The following is a 21271-nucleotide window of genomic DNA, read 5'->3' as shown; positions in this document are numbered from 1 at the left end:
TACAAAACTGGTTTTATTCTCAGGGTTGAGCTTCATCATGCCTCATTGATGAGACTGTCTTCTTGACTTTGTGAATAATGACAGACTTGAGCAACGACAATTGCCTCCAGGTAGAAGAGCTTCCAATCAGTCGATCTTTGTTGTACCTACCCCATAATTTTAGATTCAGAACTGATTAAATTTTCTGAAAAAGCCAGTCATCTCACCGCCATGAAGTATGAACTCTCCACTAACCGGCAGAACATTTCTAGTCAGAAGCCAGCACTGCTCAGCCTACTCAAGGTGATCCAGACAGTTTTTGGTAAATTTGGCTGTAGGACATCTTTCCTTATTTCTAAAAATGGAAAAATGGAACGAGCTTTTTTTAGACAAAGACATTTATTAAAAGTTATTCAGAAATAAACTCCCCTCATACCCAGAGACATTTTCACTGTCCTTGCAAAGTTTATAGGGAAATAAAGCCAACCCAAACAGCTCAGCCCTTGAACAGCGTCCAGCAGCAGGAACATTACAGCTAACACTCCAGGCCTCTCATTGCAGCGATGCTGCTGGCCATTCTGCGGGGCACACTTTTTGCGGCTTGCCGGTAGTCCTCTGGTTTTGCCTTCAACAGAGTTACAATATTTTGCAGTGTTCTTGATGGCTGAAGGCCGAGGGCATCCATGACGTTTATGAGATAATCTGTAAGATCAAGGATAAAACATGTATTTGAACAGGCAACAGACACTGTGCAAATGAAAGTTATTCTTTGTTCTTCATGACAGCTAGAATCCTGTCACTGATAGCTCAAAAACACAGAAAACGGCAGCGTGTTTGGAATCTAACTGTACTGACTGGTGCGTATTTTTGGCTTCCTGTACACTAGTTTAGACAACTGTCTGTTTTGGTCAGAGGATTGAGACACATTCTGCCACGTTTCAGTACGTGCACACAACACCCCTGGGGTGGTCAGTAACCATGGTCACAGACAAAGGACCACAATCACACTTTCAAAGGCAAAGAACCCGCAGCAAAGCTGGGAAGTTCTGCAGAGGTGAATGGCTGTCGAGGCAGGAGAGAGTTCCAGCTCACTGCTTCAAAGTCAGTTGGGGAATTAAGGATGGTAGGGAGAATGCCGAGCAACCAGCCTCTAATCCACTGGTTTGTTTTTAAGCAATGCCAATTAAAAAAAAAATAAAAATATTCAGGCTGAGTTCACTGGCATTCAAGCAGGCTTTCAGGTTGGCTGAGGAGATATTGTCTGTGTCCCTATTTTTGAGCTTGGCCATGGGGAAGTCAGCATCCATGATTTACAGCAAAGAAAGGACTAAGTGGTGTTTACAGTAGCTGTAGTAGTCTCGAGGTGACACTTTCATCAGCTTCGGATAAGAAAACCCCATCTCCTCCATATCCTGCAGAAATGCCTTCCCCAACACTTTCCATTAGTCCTCCCTCAATCACTCTGCATGGCATGGGAGAAGGCAGAGATGAACAACATGTGCCAGCTATGTCCCACTTTGCTGCTGAAAATTTCTCCATGTTGAAAGTAACTTTAGTCATCTAGCACCTTCCAAACAGCAGGGCGATAAGTTAACCACAGCAGGGGAGCTGATCCTACAGGTTTTGTAAAAAAGGATGCTGGTCAAGTGCTCCACAACAACTTTTAGAATGCCTTTAGCTGATCTTCCGTAATTCAGCTATCAAGTGGATGGAAGATATCAAACAGCTGCCCCCTTCATAATCCACTGGAGCATTTCCCAACAGGCTTGGCATATGCTGTGTATCCCCTATATGGCATATACTGGCAATACATGGCAGTTTGATGAGAAGGGAAAGAGCAGTGCCACGCTTGAAAAGATTATATACACATCTTTCTTGCTAAGACTGCCTTGTAAGGGAATCCTCTCAGCTCAGAAGGACTTTGACTTCCACAGTCAGAAGCACAAAGCAGTGAAGAAGCAGGAGTACCTACCGGAACATCACCCTTCCCTCAAAGAGGGATGTGACAGAACACTTTGCAAAAGAGCAGCTGTGAACCACTCCACCATGCAGAGTATCATATCAGATCAACACGCTCACGATTAAAGGAGAAACCCACGCTGCAGTTTCTTCAAATCTAATGTAATGACAAAGCAGCCCGTGTGTTAGGGCAACAGTTCTCGGGACAATGTGTGCACCGAGCTTACCAATGTCTGTGGCAAGCTGCTTTGTCGAATGTACTGTGAGCTCTGGTATTTGCAGGATGACCTCACAGTAAGTTTGCATCGTAGCTCTGGCGATGGAGCCCAGCCAGTAGTCAGCCATGTTGTCCAGCTCAGGTAATTCATCTCCTGTACAGAAAATTCTCATTAGCTGTCAGCAGTCTCACTCACCTGCATATGCTGGTTTTGTAATAAAACATAATTCATAAATGGTTAACTGTTTCTTCAACGAGACATTAAGGTATTCATTAGGATTCAGAGTTTATCAGCTGTTTTTGGAGTAGTCAAAGCAGTTACATATCCTCCCTGATACTATACAACATTGAAAGTTAGCTCAAGACCCAAAACACTTTACTTCCCTCTATTACTTCTTCAGGTAAGTCATTTCCAAAGGGCTGACAGGTGATCAGGCTGGGATCAGGGGCACTGCCTGGCATATTCAATAGGATCATCTTCCAGGATTAGTTTACAAACTACTGCAATGACAAGGATTCACAGGTTTTTTTCAAGCCCTAAAGGAATTCCGTGTTCATCAGTGTTTTGAAAGTTAATGAACTATTAAACGTGTAAATACTTTAAGATGACAAAATAAGCAATGCGAAAATCTAAAATAAAGAGCATATTCTCAGAAGGCTACAGGAAGACTATAAATACACTCTACGCTTCCTTGATTGTCAGTGGAAATAAACACTGAGAAGAGATTAACCACAGCAAACCATGGTGCGCTGCCAACCTGCTGGAAAGCATTATGTAGCTACTGTTGTTAACTGCAGCAGGATTAATGACACAACAGGTAAGGACAGCCATCTGAAGAACGAACACAAGCCAAAACTCAGCTTGCTGCAAGAAATTAAGGAAAGACAGGCAGAAAGAACTCCTTGTGTGTCCTGGGGAGAAAGTTTTCAAGAGGAACCTGGGCCATAGCTGTCTCGGACAGCAGCCGCCCACAGCACCCACTGCATTTCTTTCAACACAGGGGGTTTAATCATTGTGACTGGTATCTCATCACTAAAGACTCAGGTGGCACTGGAAGTAGCAGTGGAGAGCTAATGATTTTTCAGCTGGAGTTAATAGAGGATGAAAAAGGAACTTAGATGAAGCGGTCAGCATTCCAGAATTGTGTCCTTACTGAGCAAGAATCTGACTACAGAGACTAGAACACATGGTCGGACCCTTAAGAAAAGAAATCCCCAAAGATGCAAAACCTGTCCAAAACAAGACAGACAGCAGACCAGTTTCTGACCATGGACTCCTAACCCGTGTCACAGATGGGCACAAGTTAGCATGTCACACAGGGTATAACAGTAGTTTCTCCTGGATTTACAGAGAAAAGAAGCAGAGGAAAAAGTTGTTTACAAGTAAACAGCATTACTATCATGCTTGAGAACAAATGATCTGTTCCTGAAGAAAGGAGCTCAGGGACTCCTCTTTTTCTAGCAACAAATTAAGGGGCTGTGCTTCTCAGCAAGGCCATAGAGGGATGCATATTTTATACCACAAATGATTAGTGCAAAATTAAGCTTATGGGACGTTCTCTCCAGATTTCACTAGGGTCTAAAGCTGGAAAGCTTCATACCAGCTCAGTTCCTGGCAGCAGCTGTTGCAAGAATCCCAACTTAGATACAGTCTGTGGGTAAGAATACACTGTATGATTAACGACACAGGGTTCTTTTCTTCAGCAGATGGGGACATTACACAAGATGGTCAGCCAACCTAACAACTCACCATTTCTAAACATGGTCACAAGCTTCCTCTTTGCCTATTCCTTGCTGTGCGCTCCTGCCAGCTCTGTTGCATAGCAGACCTCTTCGGAAGTTGATTTAAATCACTTTATTGATACAGTTTTTGAGAGAAACTAGGCCAGAAGAAGAAAAAAGTGACTACTTTTCTGTGCGGTTAATGAATGGAAATGGCCCTACTGTGGAACCAGCACAAAGAAGGCAGGAGTGCAAAGCTGGAGCAAGACTCCCCCTTCAGCAAGCTGTTAGACAGTCCAAGCCGCTCCGTGAACTGTACTCCAATGGACAGGCTGATAAGGAGCAGAAGCCACAAAAGCTAACTTGAGAACTCTTTCAGGCTAGATGGTTCAACAGTTCCCTTCGGAGTTTGGGAACTGACCCCAGGAACCTCCTGTTCACTCCCTGCACCTAGGATATTAAATACTGCTCCAACTCTGAAACAGTAATACTTCAGGCCCTGCACCCAAACCACAGTTTTAATGAACACTAAACTTAAATACACAAACTGAAGAAGTTTTACTCATTATTTAGAGGCTCGCTCCTCCTGCGTATTACCAAGAGACTCTTGGAAGAAGCAGCATGACTAGACAATAGGAAACGGATCTCCAAAAGCTTTGTTACCATAACACATCACACCCATGCAATGTCAAAATGTGAAAGCTTTCCCCCAGACACTTCAAGTCTTTGGTTTCACCCTACCTTGTTCTGGGGGGTAAGGCAGTTTTCCAGCATGTAATGCCAGTTCCAAAGAAGAATCCTCCTGAGTGACAAATGGCTCAAGGTGGAGAGGAAGCGACATAATATATTGCCCAATCTAGAATAAAAGCACAAAGAGCTGAGTCACTGAACAAATGTGAAGCAAGTACTTTGCTAGAGGAAAAAAAGTCAGCTGCGGTGATCCAAACCTGCAAGCAGAAAGCCAAGCTTGATAGCCACTCACTAACCTACATTTGCTCAGAGACAAATTGGCTCTTGCCCATCATTACACTTTGTACAAGAAATAATTTTTCACAAGGTCAGAGAACCAGTCACTGCAACAATCATGTTAAGAAAAACCTGTACAGAGAACTGTTACTCCAAGCAAATCTTTGCTCTCTGGAGTGTTCCTGGCAATTTGTTTTCTAGAGCAGAATCTAAGAGACTGAACCAAACAAAACCACAGAAGAGGAGACAGGGATCAAGTGACAATATAATCATGAATTACAGAAACGTATCACTCCCAACAGGGACCACCCTCACAAATTCACACGTGTAAGCTACATAACTTAGGCATGCAACAAATACTGCCCTGTTTATAAAGTGATTATCTGCTGCTACAGAGAATCTTCCTAGGTGCAGATACAGTTCAGAGTACTCTGCCTCCCCATTATGGAGCATGTTCATTAATAGCTTTGTCCTGAGCTCGCATCACCTGCCTTTTCTTCTACACAGCACATATGCCACATCAATTTGTTTCTAAACTCTAGTTTTTTAGTTTTCAATTTTACTGCATAATGCACTAGTGTTATTTCAAGACTACCCAAGACAAAGCTGTGGCTCAGTCTTGGCCCGCCTATCACTCAGCAGCAGGATAAAGGGTAGACCTGAAAAGATGTCAGAAAACAAATGCTTTGTATCTGAAATTTTCTGAAGTTCCTCTTTGCCTTGGACAGCCAGAAACGTCCTTTGATTCCTCACAGAATAAAGTAACAATCATACATATCTCAGTTTTAAATTTCAATTAAAGTGGCAGGGGAGCATATTCAGCCTCTTACCAACCATGCACGTCTCTGTCCTGGTGAACTGTGTTAATTAGAAAGCTACTTAGAAATTCAGTAGCAACCTTTCCTTGAAGTTTTACCTGATACACTGCCCATGAGCTTTCTACATCTCATAAAAGCTTCTCAGATAGCTAAATTCAAGCTATCCATGATAAAATTATCCCACAAATTGACTGACTACCCATTTCTATACATTTTTTTTAAAGCTTTAAAAGCAGAGTATAAGTCTGTAGGCCATAAGCCAGAGTAAACCAAAATATTAAAAGCTTTTGGTTGCAGCCTGCCCTTGAAAAATCTGTTGCCTGTGTGATGCACAGAATGATAGTAACATAAAAAAACTTGCTTATCAAATTATACTTTGTATTGAGATAATAATAGCAGCTAATATTAATATCTGAACTGCAAATTTGGCAGCAACTTGAAACACCAACCAGGAGAATGGGAGAGCAATCTGAACGCTGTTCAGCAGCGCCAAACTGCGGAGTGCCCAGTCAGAAGGAATGAGCAGCTCACTCTCCTCTTCCACTCAGACACGGCACTGCCAGAAAGGTTTCATTGTTATTCCATCAGAAGGAGAAACCAGGGAGTCATATGAGGATTAGAAGGGTAAGACCTCAAGTTTTTTAACTTCATAGTATGATTAAATCACTCCAATACACATTGCAGGAACTTCTACGCTACATGGGCTGCATTACGAAGAAATGCTCAGTATTCACCCCTACAAACAGAAGCTGGCACTTCCCATCGCATTACGAGAGTAAACACTGCGGTTCAATAGAGAAGAACCTCTCCTTGTGCTCCCTACGTTCTTTTGCTATTGCAGAATTTGACAGGGACTTCATAAAAGCTGCAAAGAACAGCACAAGCCAACTGATGAGGGCTGGACCACTGAGAGCATCTATCACCATCACATAACAATTTTAACAAATACTACAATTTTACAAAAAATTGGGGAAACACAGAAGAGATTCCCCCAGCACTGGGCTTCCAGTAACTGCCCTTACGTGCTCTTACATTGCTGATATATTCCAGAGGAGTCAGGCTGAAGTTTGGCAGGTCATCTGTCAGGGTCTCACCAATGCCACCAGAACTCCAACCCTGTAAGGCAAAAAGTGCAGAAAGAATCTATGACTTTCTGGAGCGTGAAGTCTATTGGTATTCTAGGAAGGGCTCACTGTGACTACCCAAAGACTTCTAGAAAGCAGAACACAGATGGCGAGAAAACTGCTACCCTTGTCCTCCCTCAGGCCCAAAACATACACAACCCTTTCCATACAGCTCCCTGTGGAAAATACACGCTCACACAAGTTAGAAAAGCAACATCTCAAATAAACATCAGAGCTTGCAAACATAGCTGTCTGTTGCAAAAGCTGTGGATGAAGGGAGGTAAACTATTCCACTGACTGTAGCTCATGGAAGAAATGTGATACCACAGGGAAACATTCTGAAAAGGAGAAAGGTAAGCAACATTGAGCTGTACTCCACCCTAAGGGAACCCACGGGTAAACCTTGCCAGTTCAGATCAGATCGATGTACCTATTACTCACCTCCATCTTTGGAACGAGTAAGAGTTGTTGTTTGATGCGAAGAAAAACAGAATCAAAAGCCAAGTGATGTGCCACCTGGTTGAGGCGGTTTAGGGCAGATCGAGATGAAGACAACAGGTTGTGGTTACTCGTACCTTTTTCCTAAAACACAGACACAGAAAAACATTTACACACAGAAGTCATTAAACTGACCAAAGAGAAGCTACGTTAACATTCTTAAAGAGGTCTTTACTAGGCCATCCTCATACAAAAGAGCTTTCCTCTGCAATAGCACAGCTTGTTTCCTTTGGGATGCCCTATTCCAACCAGTTATTCAAGACAGAAACTGCACACTGCTCCCTGAAATGTAGAACAAAGAATCATCATCACATTCCAGCCATGCCAGGCATGAGTCCAGGCTAGATACTGAGAAACTTGCAAAGAAGGTGACAAAACTGCCTTTTACTCAAAGGGCACAACTAACTGATTCCCTGCATGGAATTAAGCAACAGTTTTACATGAAGAGTACCTATGAAACTTGACTATTTAGCAAAGGTTTTAAGTCAAACATATAACACTGAAGGCAGAACTGCACAAGTTGCAGGTAAATTAAGTGCAAAAGAAAACAAAACATTTTGAGGAAATGAGAGACAGAACTCATAACCTTGACTTCGCTACTACATGTGACCGACAATGGCAAACATAACTTAGATCCACAAGAAGATAACTAGAGTCATTCTACCCTGTTCACAGATGCATGCATGAATGATCTTGCAGAATTATATTTCGGAATGGATATGGCAGCAGAGCATAAGTGGCAAAGAAAGTCTTGAGAAGCCAGTATATGGGCTCCAGAATTTGAGATAGCTCAAACACAATCTTCCCCCTGCTTTCTGCAATAAAGTCTCCCTCACCTGAACTGATAAGGGCATGTTCACAAAACACAGCCAGGATACAGGGAGAGATGGAATGAGTCCAGACTTTCTGGGTTTGGACATTTCATCTCTCAGCAGATCAATCAGTGTCTCTGCGGAAGACTTGGAACACAGCCCATCAAAAGGCTGCAGCTCAGGATGAAAAGTAATCAGGCTGTAGGGGGAATCCAGGTCTCATCTATCAAATGCGGGCCCAACAACATCCTGTGACGAAGGCGGGCTCTCCCAGGCACCAAAGCTACCTTTAGAGTGTAAAGCGTTTCCATAAGGCTGGCGTACTCAGATGGATTCTCCTTCAAAAGGTAATTGTATTCCTGCCAGGGATTCTTTACAGAGCTCTTCTTTTCTGCAGAACTGGTATCCTGAAAGCCAGAAAAACTACAAGGGCTGTAGGAGTCCGAGAGATACTTCCCAGCAGTTGATAAAATCCTGAAAACAAGTACACAAAAGTCACCAGCAAATCCTCTGACATCAGCACTGTTGTTGTCACGTTGGTCCAAGGACCAACACTACCTTTATGTTACTTCAAGGGAGGGAGGATTCATTGGTGGCAGACACTAATTACAGCCAACTCTCATGTCTACTGTGCAACTCAAAAACTGCAAAAATATTGAGATGAAAAAGAGACGATTGTGCTCTCAGAATGTCTAGCAAATATGGAACAAACCCAGCCTCCTGTGCACTGCAGGCCACTGTGCCCCATACAAAGGACAGGCACTCAGGTCAGACTAATGCATTTCAACGTACAAGAGGCTGAACAGCGCACTGCTTACAAGCAACAAAAGATCTATGTGCTGCCTGTGCTTGACACTCCTCAAGTTACAAGGAATCGATCAGTTAAGGCACACCTAGATTCATTTCAGCAAATGATTCATGCCCCATGTCACAAGGGGGGTGAGAATCTTGCCAATTTGATCTGGTGGAAAATTCCTTCCTGACCCCAATCTGGCAGACCATTTGATGCCCAGCCAGGTATCCAAGAAAAAGGATTTTTGTGACCGTCTCAGGGCACATGACTGAGTGGAACAGTCTGTGACCCATCTCTAACATTTCAAAAGATGGGGAGGGGGGAAATCACAGTGCCTCTGCTCTCCCTCCATGGTCTACGCAACGAAAGCACCTTGGGGTTTGTTTTCTTTCAACTTGGTACCTATGTTGACAGCTCATGAATTAAGTTCAGCAATGCTTACCTGTTGGCCAGTTGCTGCTCAAAGTCTCCACACTGACGAAGGAGCTCACCACAAGTAGTAATTATCCTGGGAAAGAACAAGACAAAAACACATGTTGTGAGATTTGAGGCAGATAATGCCAGACCCCCCTACACAACCCATCTCAGACACGTGTCAAGTAATTATAAATGCAATAACCAAACCACAGCCCACAGGGGACACATCTGTCAACAGTTAATTTGGCTATTAACTCTGCATCTATTTGATAACATACTGAATTTTTTTGCTCAACAGCCTCAGCCACATGCTACTTCTTGTCATCATGGCTAAGGCCAGCTCACTGTCACTGGGAAAAATTCTAAGAGCTGCTGATATTTCAAGTGATATGACATGCAGTCTTGCTCCAGACAGGGTGGGGAGCCTCATAGCACTTACTGTGCCAGCAGCAACCTGAAACCCAGTCACTAACACTAACACTCCCAGCAGCACTGCAGCTAAGTGGGCATAGCCGTGCATTCTGCACTAAGAGCTTGTGTAAACTGACCCCAAGTAATTCCCTTCCAACTCTGATACAAAAATCAGTTCTGAGCCGGGCAAAAAAATCCCCTTTACCGGACAGAGTTTTGGAATGCAGTCCAGTCCTCCTGAAAAAGGGAATCTGATAGGACATCGTCCAGTTTACATTTCTTTCGTATAGACTGCAATGTATTTGTAAAGTCAGATGTATACCTGTAATGAGAAATGGAGAAGAGAGAAGCACCAGCATAAGCAAACAGGTTGGAGAGAAGCATAACTGCATGTCCTGCGATTTGCTCATTCAGTCCTCTACAAGGGCCAAATAAGAACCACAAATCTTAAAAGGAGTTCAGAAGAGACACTGTTGTTCCAGTCCAAACACACAGACGTGAAGAACTGATCAGCCACAGCCCGCTCAAGCCCATAGTAGAAGACAGGGAGAAACTCAGAGTAACAGATACTGTGTGGCTACTTCAATTTGTTGCATATGGAATATATATAGTATACTAGTACTATATATATAAAATAAGTATACTATATATATACTAAAATTATAAATATACTATATATATAATAATATACTAGGAACTCTCCACTCCCACAAGAAGGTATGAGTAAGACATTTTTGTTACCACTACACTAATCACATCTCCTAGGAAAAACCAGAAAAAGTTTATGAGGCTACTGCTACTCCAACGTCACTTGGCCCTTACTCCAGGAACACAGTGACAACAAATCTCATGAATTTGTTTTCTCAGCTACTCCCCAGAGGAGAATGGATAGAAAGGAGAACATTTTGTTTTCCACACCCCCCCTTTTTTTTTTTTTTAAATAATGCCCACAAGCTGGAGGCACGCACACTGCTATGTAATTGCCTATAAAGAAGGTGAGATCAGAAGCGTGCTTTCCTCTTCCCCCTTTCCCACAGGACAGCAAGGTAACAGTTTGATTTATACCTTGTGAGCGGCTCTTTCGATATCAGGAAAGAATAAGGAGGTAATCAGTACTGGAATATGATCTAAGCAGGCTGTCACTGATACTTTAAGACAAGAACTTACAGTGAACCTCACTCTGTAGGGCATCTCGCACTTACAGGTAGATTCTGAATGTGAGGTCACTTGTCCCAGTATGTATACATTTCCTCACTGAGTTCTACTTTCATCAGCCTCATTTGTCTTTGTCTTATTCTGTTTTGGGAAACATTTTTCCCTCCAAAAGGGAAAGTTAAAATTTCATTAAAAATGAAAATTCAGTCCAACCAGAATAGAAAACAGCTGAGAAAAGTCTTCCATTTAGCTATAAAAAGCTTCCATTTTTCCCCTAAGAAATAGCCACTGCCTGAATGAAGTGGTAGGAGGGGATATCAGATGATTCATATTATGGTTACTTTCCGCTCTCAGCCATTTTTTAATAAATTACAGTCTTTGGCCACAAACGGAATACTTGCTACTCCCTTAGGATAAATGGAGCAGTGTAACTAAAAGCACCTTACTTTGTGAACAGAGCTTTCAGGGCCTTAAGGAGCCCACACACTCCCAGTCCATCAGTGAGTTTAATGCAGTTGTCGATGGCTCCAGAAGCCAGAATGAAGAGTTTGTTGACGGAATGGTTCAGTTCCTGGACGCAGTCAATGACTTCCCAATGCTCCTAAATAACAACAACAACAAAGTTGAGCCTGACTCTTCTTTCAGTGAGTGTCCAGACATTAAAGAAAAGACAGGCTGTGTAACACGTTGTTCTCTCAGTATCCTCGAGTCTCGTGACACACTTAAGGGAGAACATTGTTGGTCGCTTCCACCCTCCTGCACAGTGACCATTACAAAACTCAGGCTGCCAAATCCTATGTTTACCAGGTCTTCAATGAAAAACAGTTCTGCAACAACAGAATCTTCTACAAAAAGGACCTTCCTCCCCTGGACCCTGTTCTTAATAAGTTCTATTGAACCTGAAGCAGGCTCTTGGTCGATAGCAATATTTTGGTAAAGTCTTTCTCCAGCAGATTCACACAGTGCCAGTTACTGGGTGAACAAGAAGAAGAAAGGAGTTACCTCCAACCTGACAGTGCTGCTGAAATTAACTTTATTTCTTAAACAAAATTTACTTAACAGTATAAAAATATACTGCAAACAGGAAATATTACCAAAAAATTACAGGAGGAAAGAGAGCAATAACTATGGGAAAGACCCTTGTATTTAGTAGAGGCTTCAAGCCTCTCCCTGTGTAGTTGAACAAAGACTACTACATTACCAAGGGCACAGCACTGATCTGAATGAGGAGATTTTCTTCTTCCAGGTCTCCATACTCAAGCTGATAGGGCTTGTACGGACCATACACTGCTTCCACCAGTTCCATCACTTTTACCAGGTTCTGCTCCTCTACAAAGAATCAGATGTTTAGTCTACAAATAGATGAACATGCTACTAAAAACCTTGTTTCAAGCAACACGCAGTAGTTCTTCAATTAGACCATGCTGCCTACACAGGCTTGGAATGTTGCCCAACAGCTTTAAGTCTCAACTACACAGATTTTTTTTTTTTTTTTTTTTAAAAAAACAAGGTTATTATCTCTACCTGCTTCCTAAAACCAAGATGTTCTACCTCAACAAATGCCTCAAGAAAATTGTCACTCACTGCTCCAAAACAGCCTGGGTGACAAAAATCTATTAAACATTCCAACCTACAGTAGAAGGAAGGTATTGAAACTATTTGAGAAGTGAAACACATTACTCTCACAACTCAGAACAGGAGCAATCCTCATTTATCAGAAAGCCTGGTTCACACTTAAAATAATTGACACTAACTCAATTCAATTAGCACTACTACTTCACGGTGTTCATCAACATGAACCATGAACTCAGCATTTCAGTACTGTTCTGTTGAGCAGGGAGCTGCAAACCCAACCAAAAAACAGGCCTGAATGATTATTTCTCGAATCAGAACTGGACACTAGCTGTTATGTGAAGTTTTGCCAAACTCAAACTAGCAGCAAACCAGAATTACTTTGAACCCTGGATACAAGAAGAAGCTTTTACGCCCCAAGGACAGACAAGCAATGGAGCAGGTTGTCCAAAGCCTGTGCTATCTCCATGCATGGATGTTTTCAAGATCAGACTGGACAGTACCCTGAGTAACATGGTCTGAACTCATAGCGGACCTTGCTTGGAGCAGGAGTTTGGACTAGATCATCTCCTGAGGTCCTTTCCAACCTGAATTATCCCTTGAATCATAACTGAACCCCTCCCTCACATACACATATGTAGGAACTGGTTTGACCCTGTTCTGCTGAGTCACCTGGCCTTCCCATTCTTGAGATACTTTTCTTCCCAAACGTCTTACCCCATAGCAAAAGAGATGGAAATAAAGAATTTTTTTTTTTAAAACACTCGAATAACAGTTCAGCAGCTGTCTTCCTCTTGTATCACCTTCTAGAATTTGACATATTTTTTCCAACTCCTTTTTAATCATTTCTATTACGACCCACAAATTAAGAGAAGCCAAGGACAGAAAATGACCGACAAGAGTACGCAATCACAAAGACAACAAAAACAGACACAATGACAGTCATGCTCCCTGAAATTGCCCAGTAATCATAATTCACATGATCAAGTAAGAATCCAGGTTTAAATAGCTCAAGACAATGTTATGAGGAACCAAACACAGGAAACACAGCATGAGGAATTCTCCATTAGCTTTAATTTAGGATTTTCCCATACCCAGTCTTTGAAGGGGCCCTACCAGATTAATAAAGGACTATAAATAGCCAACAGTTCAAGTCAGGCATAAACCTATGTAAACACAGCATCTCACTACTTTGTGGTTTGCGGGAATTATGCATCATGTCATGACCAAAATGAGATGACAAACATCATTAGGGTAAGGAAAGCACAGGTTAGATTTTGAATCAAACACTGAGGATGCTGTTACGGAATAAACTACCAATGGTTCAGAAATAATATTCCATCCTGCATTTTCACTTGATGAAAACATAGGCCAGTAGCAACAGAAAAACTACAAAATAAAAATTAAGAATCCAATGGATGCAGCTTTCAAGCAGGTTTTCTCTTGTTTAGTAAGGTGTGACTTAATTCCAGGAAACTCTTTGACTTTTATGCTTTGTGATCTTTCGCAATGGGTTTCACAGATAGCTTCCTTAGAGACATTTCCTCATCCGTTAGACAGAAGAAATACTAATGTTTGTAAAAGGAAAAGTGCTAAATGTTATTTACCCAAGACAGCAAGCATGCTCAGAACAGGTCTGCTTCAGTAAACTCATTCAGTATTGTATCAATATCTTTAGTGTAAGATACATACACACACACACAGAAAGATGCAAATGCCATGTAACTGCTCAATGCTGTAGAAGACATAATCCCTCCCTCTGTGTAAAACTAAACAAAATCCCACAATGGAACTTTACAAAGGAATTGACAGAACAGAATGACAAAATTCAGTGCAAGAGCCTTACTCAGGTTTGGCAGCATTGCTGCTTCCAGCCCTTTTGCAAAGTGGATGGTGGCATCATAGAGCTCCAGCAGCTTATTCAGCTTGGTTTCTTGGCCCGTTCTCTCCATGGCAGTGCTGAGGCAGACAGGGATAGAAGGCACCAATGCTCCCAGAGTTTGAATCAACAATACAGTCACAATTTCATGGGGGTTCCTGAAAACCTGTGGTAACAGAAAAGCTATTAGCAAAAGCGCATTATCTCAGAGGAACATGACAGGCAGCAGACAGCAGCAGATAGCTTCTAGAGAGCACCCCACGAGGTACAAACCACATGTCACTGCCTCAGCAAAGACAGACTGTCCCACTCCAAACAGAGTAGGTCTTGTCTGTCCAGGGGCTGATACCTTCTTCAGCCCTCCTGAACATGTGCTGCTGCCCTGCTGGCAGAAGCAGCACCACTTCCCAGGGGCAATCATGCCCACTGTAGTCTCTCTTATGCCCTTGCCACTGAGACCTGGGCTCCTGAAACAGAGGGACGGAAGAGGCAGAGCAGTCGAGTTTGCAAATGCTGTCAGCAGAGAGGCAGGCTGCCATAACCAGGGAGTAAAGAGTTGGAAGAAAAAGCAGCAGCCTGACCTAGACGTTTTCACACCCAGCACAGAAAACTGTGCTGGGCATGTGCTTCTTTCTATTAAAGAATTAACATAGAGTTACCTATTGGTGAGAGGCAAAAGGAAAGAAAAAAGGGAAGAAAAACAAATTTGAAAAACCTCACAAGGGGTGAAGAAACCAAAAGAGGTCTGGTAAGACTGCAAGAACCTCGCTGACCTAGCATGCAGGACAGCCTGATTACAAAAGTCTAGGTCAATACATATTTTACTGTTGAAACTGTGCTTTGAATACAGCAACCAAGAAACCAGAAGACAGGCATAGGTCAAAACCAGAATTCAGCAGAATACAGGCATTATAGTAATTCAATAAACCACCCAGCAGAAAAGGGCATTTGAAAACAGAGCACTCAGTTTACACAGGTGTGTTGGGAAAAAACAAACGTATCAGTAAAATATGAAGAAATAGTACTATATCACGAGCCACATGACTGGTCAGATAGGCAGAAGTCAGTACTGGAAAGGCTAGAAAGACTGTAATCAGCTGAGAACTTTTATTTACATGCGCCACCCTCAACTCCGCTAGCATAAAATGCGTTACAGCCTTTTATCGTGACTTTTTGTCAGCTATTCTCTCTCAGTTGCTTTGAAAGCTGGGATCACCGTGAGCCTCCTGCAGCAAGGTCACCATGGATACTGAATAGCATAAAAAAGGTCCAAGAATTCTTCAGAAAGCAGAAGCAACACAGGAGATTGAGTGACACGAGCTTTGTCCCATGTGCCGTTTCTCTCTCACAATCCCCAGTTCAAAGAATATTTGCTAAAATGTAAGCTGACATCTGATCTGTAATTCACATCGACTCATTAGGCAGAAAAAATACATTTCAAGGAAACGCTAAGCTCCTTTGCAGTACAGGCCTAGCACTTGCACTGGGCTTCGCAAGACGAAGATAAGAATCTCTTACCCTTCATGGATGAAAAACTCTTACAGGCTCAACAATATGAACTTATCTCTTCATTTCACTGAAGAACAATAACTTTTTTGGATCCTACATTATTCTTGGCAGGAAAAACAAGCACACAGACTCCAACAGGTGATAGCAGAAGCCCTCAGGTATCTCACAGAGTCAGTCCAATATGACCTTGAGGGCCTCCTCCAGGCCAAGTGATAAAGCAATTCAGGCATTTCAAATGTCTTGAAATAGAACACATTTGCAACACCAACAAATTAGATTTAACTTAAGATACAGATGGAAGTGATAGAGCAGCTTTAATGTCAATAACACAGCAACCTTGCTGTCGGTAGAACACCAGAAATCAAATCTTGTCTGCAAGAGCTGGACAAGAAACAGAAAGTAGGTTGCAGGCCCTGTCTTGCATTGATAAGGCACAGAGTATAGCTCAAAGAGTGAGCACCGATGAACTGTTCAGAGCTCTATGAGAATTAAGAGAGCATGCTCAATCTCGTCCTCTCCCATACGCAGCACCAATATTAAACAGTCACCGCACCTGTGTTGCCCACTGAAGTTGTGAGTGCCAGGTCCCAAGGAGTGTGTCATACAGCTCAGTCAATTGGCGATTTAAGCTTAAGTCACTTTGGCAAAGATCCTGCCACACTGCCACCAGCTGCACCTGCAGGGGTAATAAGAACCATTCTAAGAGGAGACCTGACAGTCCACAGATCTAGCCATTGTTATTTCAAACCAAGAACTTCCCATGCAAAGCAGTTTTGCTAAAACACAATGCCCACCCTCACTCTTCTTTCCAGATTTCAATGCAAAATTTTGCTATACTTCAGCACTACAGAAGGAAAAGACTTTCAGCATGAAGCTAGAGGCTTCTTAGTTGATTCAAAGATTTAATTAACATTGGTATTTTACTCATAAAATGAGACTGTAACTGATACCCCCACATAATAGTTGAAATACTTGGCAAGCCCTAGCCTTGAACTTAATCCTCAAAAGTCACAGTCATGAGAGAAATTTGAGGATCAGGTTATGGCTACAGAACTGTCTGGAATTCCAACTTTTAATCTTACCTGAAAAGGGTTTACAGAAGTCAGCAGCTGGCAACTTGCAGCAATAAAGTTATTGCTGACACAGCCACATCCAAGAAAAGCAAAGCAAAACTATAAGGCACAGAGAAATCAAGCAGAACGCACATATCCTATGTCTATTGCAGGAAAGAACACAAAGCTCTGAATGGAGAATTACTCTTGAAACACAGGGAGTAAACAAAGCTATTAAGAGCCAGAAAGAGAAGTCAGAGAATGAAACATGAAAAAGAACAGGTTCCATCCTCCTTCAAACAGGAAAGGTAAAATACATGATGTAGCAGCTCCCCCTACAGTCCTGGCCAAGCAAGAATTCAAATTTTCATTTCTCCCTATTAAAATATTATCAAAATACTTACCTTGTGACATTTATAATAATAAGCAAGAAGCTGGGGCATCCGATCAATTTCGGTGAAGACTTTAACAAACGTTTTTGCCTGATCTAAACAAAACAAAATAATAGGCAGTTAACAGTCAGTCTCAAAGCTGAGGGTGAGATGTTAGTCTGAGCAAGAGGATTCTTCTTTTAAGGGAGTATGCACAATGGCCTATACAGAAGGACGCACTTTCACCTTTTGTTTGCTTATCCTCTCAAATAGAAGCAGAACTGCCTAAAACCCACACTTAAACAAGAATGGGTAGCAGACACAAGGAATGAATTTAACTTCTTAAATTTAACTTCTTAACCAGCAAATATATCTAGTATTAAAGACAGATAAAACCAGAGCATTTCCTAGAAAGAAATCATTATTTTCCAGAAACAAGCTGCTATCTACAAAACTAGAACATACCTCACAAAGTCCTCAGCTTTGCTTTCACCACTCCTCAAACTAACACCTAAGCTAGCTGCCTTGAGACTGACTAATGGCACAGTTAGCTCTTACACAAAGCTTTGAAATCCAAGTTCCTCAAAAATCTGTTTGGTACTGTAACAGGGATGACTATAGTTCTGTCCAAAAAATACATCTGGGCTTAGAGAAATTAGTAATGAGACCTTGTTTTTCAAACAGGACCCAGAAGGCAGATGAACTAGAACACTAAGTAACTTAAAGTGCTCTTCATGTGTGGAAGTCACAGCATACAGACTCTCTGGGGATATGTTTACAGACTTGTACTACATTTACAGGAGCTGGACTTCAGGAAAAAAAAAATATGACTTCACAGTAAACAGAGAAACTCTCTTCAATGGGAAAAAAAGCCCATGTCTCCATATGCCCAGAACAGGTTCTGAAAGAGAATGCAAACAGCGCTTAAAGTGAATTATTCTGAACAGTATGCCCAAGCAAAGGACCTCGTACCAGTAGACCTGCTGCCAGCAGCTGTCTTGCACCTATGTTTTCTTTGGTCAAGAACTCACAGAGCATATGAATATTCCATTTACTTTCATCCTAAGCAGAGAAAATATTCCAAAACATCATCCTTTGTCTTGAATTTGTCTGTAGAGGGTAACGCACTGCAACAGCAGAAAAAAAGGCATGGGACCTACTGTGAAGGTGACGAGCACAGCCCAAGAAAAAAGGAAGCTGTGCAAAGAAGAAAAGCCAGAAGAGGAATGGGAGAGAGATGAGAGAGATCTATGCAAAGGATTCAGCACGTTTGTTAGAAGCACAGCACATAGAGCTTCTTCCCTCGTCCGCTCCCTCCAGCTGTCTGCAGTCACACACTGCTGCACCTTGCCTTTACATAGACAAGAACTCCACAGAGCGCTGTGCAGCAAAAGCACCACAGCCCCAGATCCTCACTGGGACCTCAAGGTGCACAGAGAAGAGAGGCAACAACCAGAACAAGCATTTTTCAGAAGCGCTGTGACAGTAGTAGAGGGAAGGAGGAGCACAAAGAACAGTCCAAAAAATCAAATTTTCTAAAGGAGAGTTTATAAAACAACTTTTACAAGGTAGTAAGGAGTCAGAATGTTTCCAAACAAATTTCCTTCTTGATTACAACACCAAGTGGTAATTGAAATGCCCAGCAGCACTATGATAATGTAAAACTAAAGACAGAGCACTTGGAGAGCATCCATGGCACAGCTAAACTATGACAGCAGGGCAGCCCTGCCTCAGCACTTCCATTTCACACATCTACATGGCCTATAAAACCAGCTCACATTTTCCTTATTTCCCATAGTGGCCACAGGTACACCAAACTGTAGGAAAATCAAAGATGCACTGGACTGCAGGCAGCTACAGAGCATGTAACATTTCTTGGCATCTGGTTCCACCAGAAAAAGCACACAACCCAGCACCAGGAGCCTTCAGGGCATAAACTCCCCAGCCAAACAACATTTTACTTTTTAAAGACAATAAATTCTGCACTGATAGTAAATGATACCAAGCCTTACTGACCTACAGACTGGGAGTTAAAAGCAGCAACAATCTGAGGGCTGGCCATGGCCTCTAGTCGGTTCTTCAGAGCCTCAAGATGCACACACTTCTCAGAGTAATCCGGCGTATCCACAAGCATAGCCAGACTGCTCTGCATACTTGTTAGTTTGGCCGAAATCATAGACACATCCTGCCACCAGGGAAAGGCAACCCGGTTACCAACATGACCTTAGAGAGCATTAATACCTGTTTCATAATGACATTTTACGAACAGGTACATGTTTTAAAGTCACTTCAAAAACCTACTTTTAAACGCAGTTTCCCTGGAAAGCTGAAGGCACAAAGACCAAAAAGAATAATGAGGTATCTACCTGTGTTTTAAGAGTCTCTTCAATGTCTGCACTTAACGTGCTCCATTTGTCTGCTTCCTGAAGTGACTCGGCAGCCAACTGCATTCTAGATTTCACTTGGTCAATCTCTACCAGAACCTGAAGAAAAAAAAAAAAAAAACAAAAAAACTATATATATATGTTGCCCATTGAAACAAAAGATGACTGCCATAGATACTTATATTATGGGAAGTATTTTTGGCTTGGATTTTAAAAAAATGTGTGAAAAGATCGTGCCCGTTACAAGGGGGAAGGAGTTGGCTGAAAGAGCTAGAGATGTTAAATCAACTTCCAAAGTCAAACAACAAAAGGGTAGTTTGAATTCTGGATTTGTACTTTTAGTATCCACTTTGCCTGAAAAGTACTACACACCCCAGACAGGCAGAAATCTGTGCAGAAGTCAGTGTCCCCACTCAGGTAACTCTATCTGAACTGATATATGATCAGCTGTTCCTCAGGAAATGCAGACTGCACTAGTCTGTGTCATGCCCACTTTTCTACCATTAATGTTAAAAGAAGTGTTTTTGTCTGCCTTGAGTTCACAAGGTTGTTTAATGCAAACATGTCTGAAAACTTCAGAACTTGACAAGTTGTGGATAAACACTAAGTCCTACCTGCATTGACTGAGCTGTGTCTTCTTCAAATTTCTTGATATCTTCTTTAACAAGGATCATTTGCTCCTTCAGGAATGTTGCCTCCTGTTTCAAGACTTCCACTTCCCGGAGGACTCTGGGCATGTTCTGGAGAGCCTGATGGCTTGTTTCTACAGAAACACCAAGGGGGGCCTGAGAACCCTTGCTGGAAGGGGGGCGTTTTCCAATAATCTTAAATAATCTTCAACACTTAGACAAACACAAACAACTAAGCAAAACAGCAAACAATAAAACTTTAGTTATATCTCTAAAATTTAAATATGTATAGAATATATATTCTATATATGTATAGAATCATTTACATTGGAAAAGACCTGTAAGATCACCGAGTCCAACCGTTAACCCAGCACTGCCAAGTCCAGCACTAAACCATGCCGCTAAGCACCACATCTACCCGTCTTTTAAATACCTCCAGGGATGGGGACTCAGCCACTTCCCTGGGCAGCCTGTTCCAGGGCCTGACCGCCCTATCGGTGAAGGAATTTTCCCTAATATCCAACCTAAGCCTCCCCTGGCAGGGGCAGCGGTTTCTCAGCGTTTACAAGAGATGTTTCGGGACGCAGAGGCTACAGAGCACACCAGCCGTACTGCAGCGGCAGGGAGGGAGGGAGGCAGGGAGGGAGGGTTAACCGCAGTAACAAAACCCGCGCCGGGCCCAGCCCGCCACGTCCGCAGCCCCGCACGGGGGCACGCCCGCAGCGGCCGGCGCTACCCCGCAGCCGCCCGCCTCACCCTCCACGGCGTTGTTGACCTCCTGGATGAAGAGCTGCAACTTCATCACCAGGGTGGCGGCGTGGGCGTCCACCTTCCCGGGGGCCTCCTGCTGCACGGCCCGGAAGGCCGCGTTCACCCAGCTCTTCACCTCAAAGTCATCCGACAGGAACCTGGAGAAATCCATCGCCGCCGCCTCGCCTCCGGGCCCGCGGCGGGCACCCGCGGCGGGCAGGCCGGCCAGCCACAGCCACCGCCGCCCCGCAGCG

General features: G+C 42.8%; 1 protein-coding gene across 2 annotated transcripts; it reads right to left on the bottom strand.

Annotated features, from left to right (window-relative positions):
* Positions 1 to 413: 413 nt before the first annotated feature.
* Positions 414 to 21260, bottom strand: COG7 (component of oligomeric golgi complex 7). 2 transcript variants are annotated; one of them, XM_082313183.1, is made up of 17 exons: positions 21024 to 21260; positions 20253 to 20401; positions 19621 to 19737; positions 19271 to 19439; positions 17288 to 17370; positions 16385 to 16507; positions 14290 to 14488; positions 12073 to 12200; positions 11318 to 11472; positions 9922 to 10038; positions 9331 to 9396; positions 8383 to 8569; positions 7227 to 7367; positions 6694 to 6777; positions 4619 to 4733; positions 2166 to 2309; positions 414 to 681 (listed from the first exon to the last, which is right to left on the bottom strand). In XM_082313183.1, the coding sequence occupies exons 1-17, from the start codon at positions 21187 to 21189 to the stop codon at positions 515 to 517; spliced, it is 2310 nt and encodes a 769-aa protein (XP_082169309.1). In that variant the 5' UTR covers positions 21190 to 21260; the 3' UTR covers positions 414 to 514. The 2 variants fall into 2 exon arrangements, 1 of the variants encoding a protein (XP_082169309.1); XR_014228289.1 differs by having other exon boundaries at positions 594 to 681; positions 1952 to 2309.
* Positions 21261 to 21271: the final 11 nt, after the last annotated feature.

This window comes from Platalea leucorodia (genome assembly GCF_965183815.1).
Source record: "Platalea leucorodia genome assembly, chromosome: 5".
NCBI lineage: Eukaryota > Metazoa > Chordata > Aves > Pelecaniformes > Threskiornithidae > Platalea > Platalea leucorodia.
Note: the sequence above shows the minus strand (reverse complement) of the source record. Positions and strands in the feature narration are given on the sequence as shown.

What these genes read in the sequence shown, in the direction of transcription:
- COG7 (XM_082313183.1), bottom strand. Translation starts at nt 21,189, where the DNA reads ATGGATTTCTCCAGGTTCCTGTCGGATGACTTTGAGGTGAAGAGCTGG. An exon ending in AACTTCAGTGGGCAACACAG is followed by an intron (nt 14,489 to 16,384) that starts GTGCGGTGACTG and finishes CTGTTACCACAG; the next exon opens with GTTTTCAGGAACCCCCATGA. An exon ending in AGCAATGCTGCCAAACCTGA is followed by an intron (nt 12,201 to 14,289) that starts GTAAGGCTCTTG and finishes GATTCTTTGTAG; the next exon opens with AGGAGCAGAACCTGGTAAAA.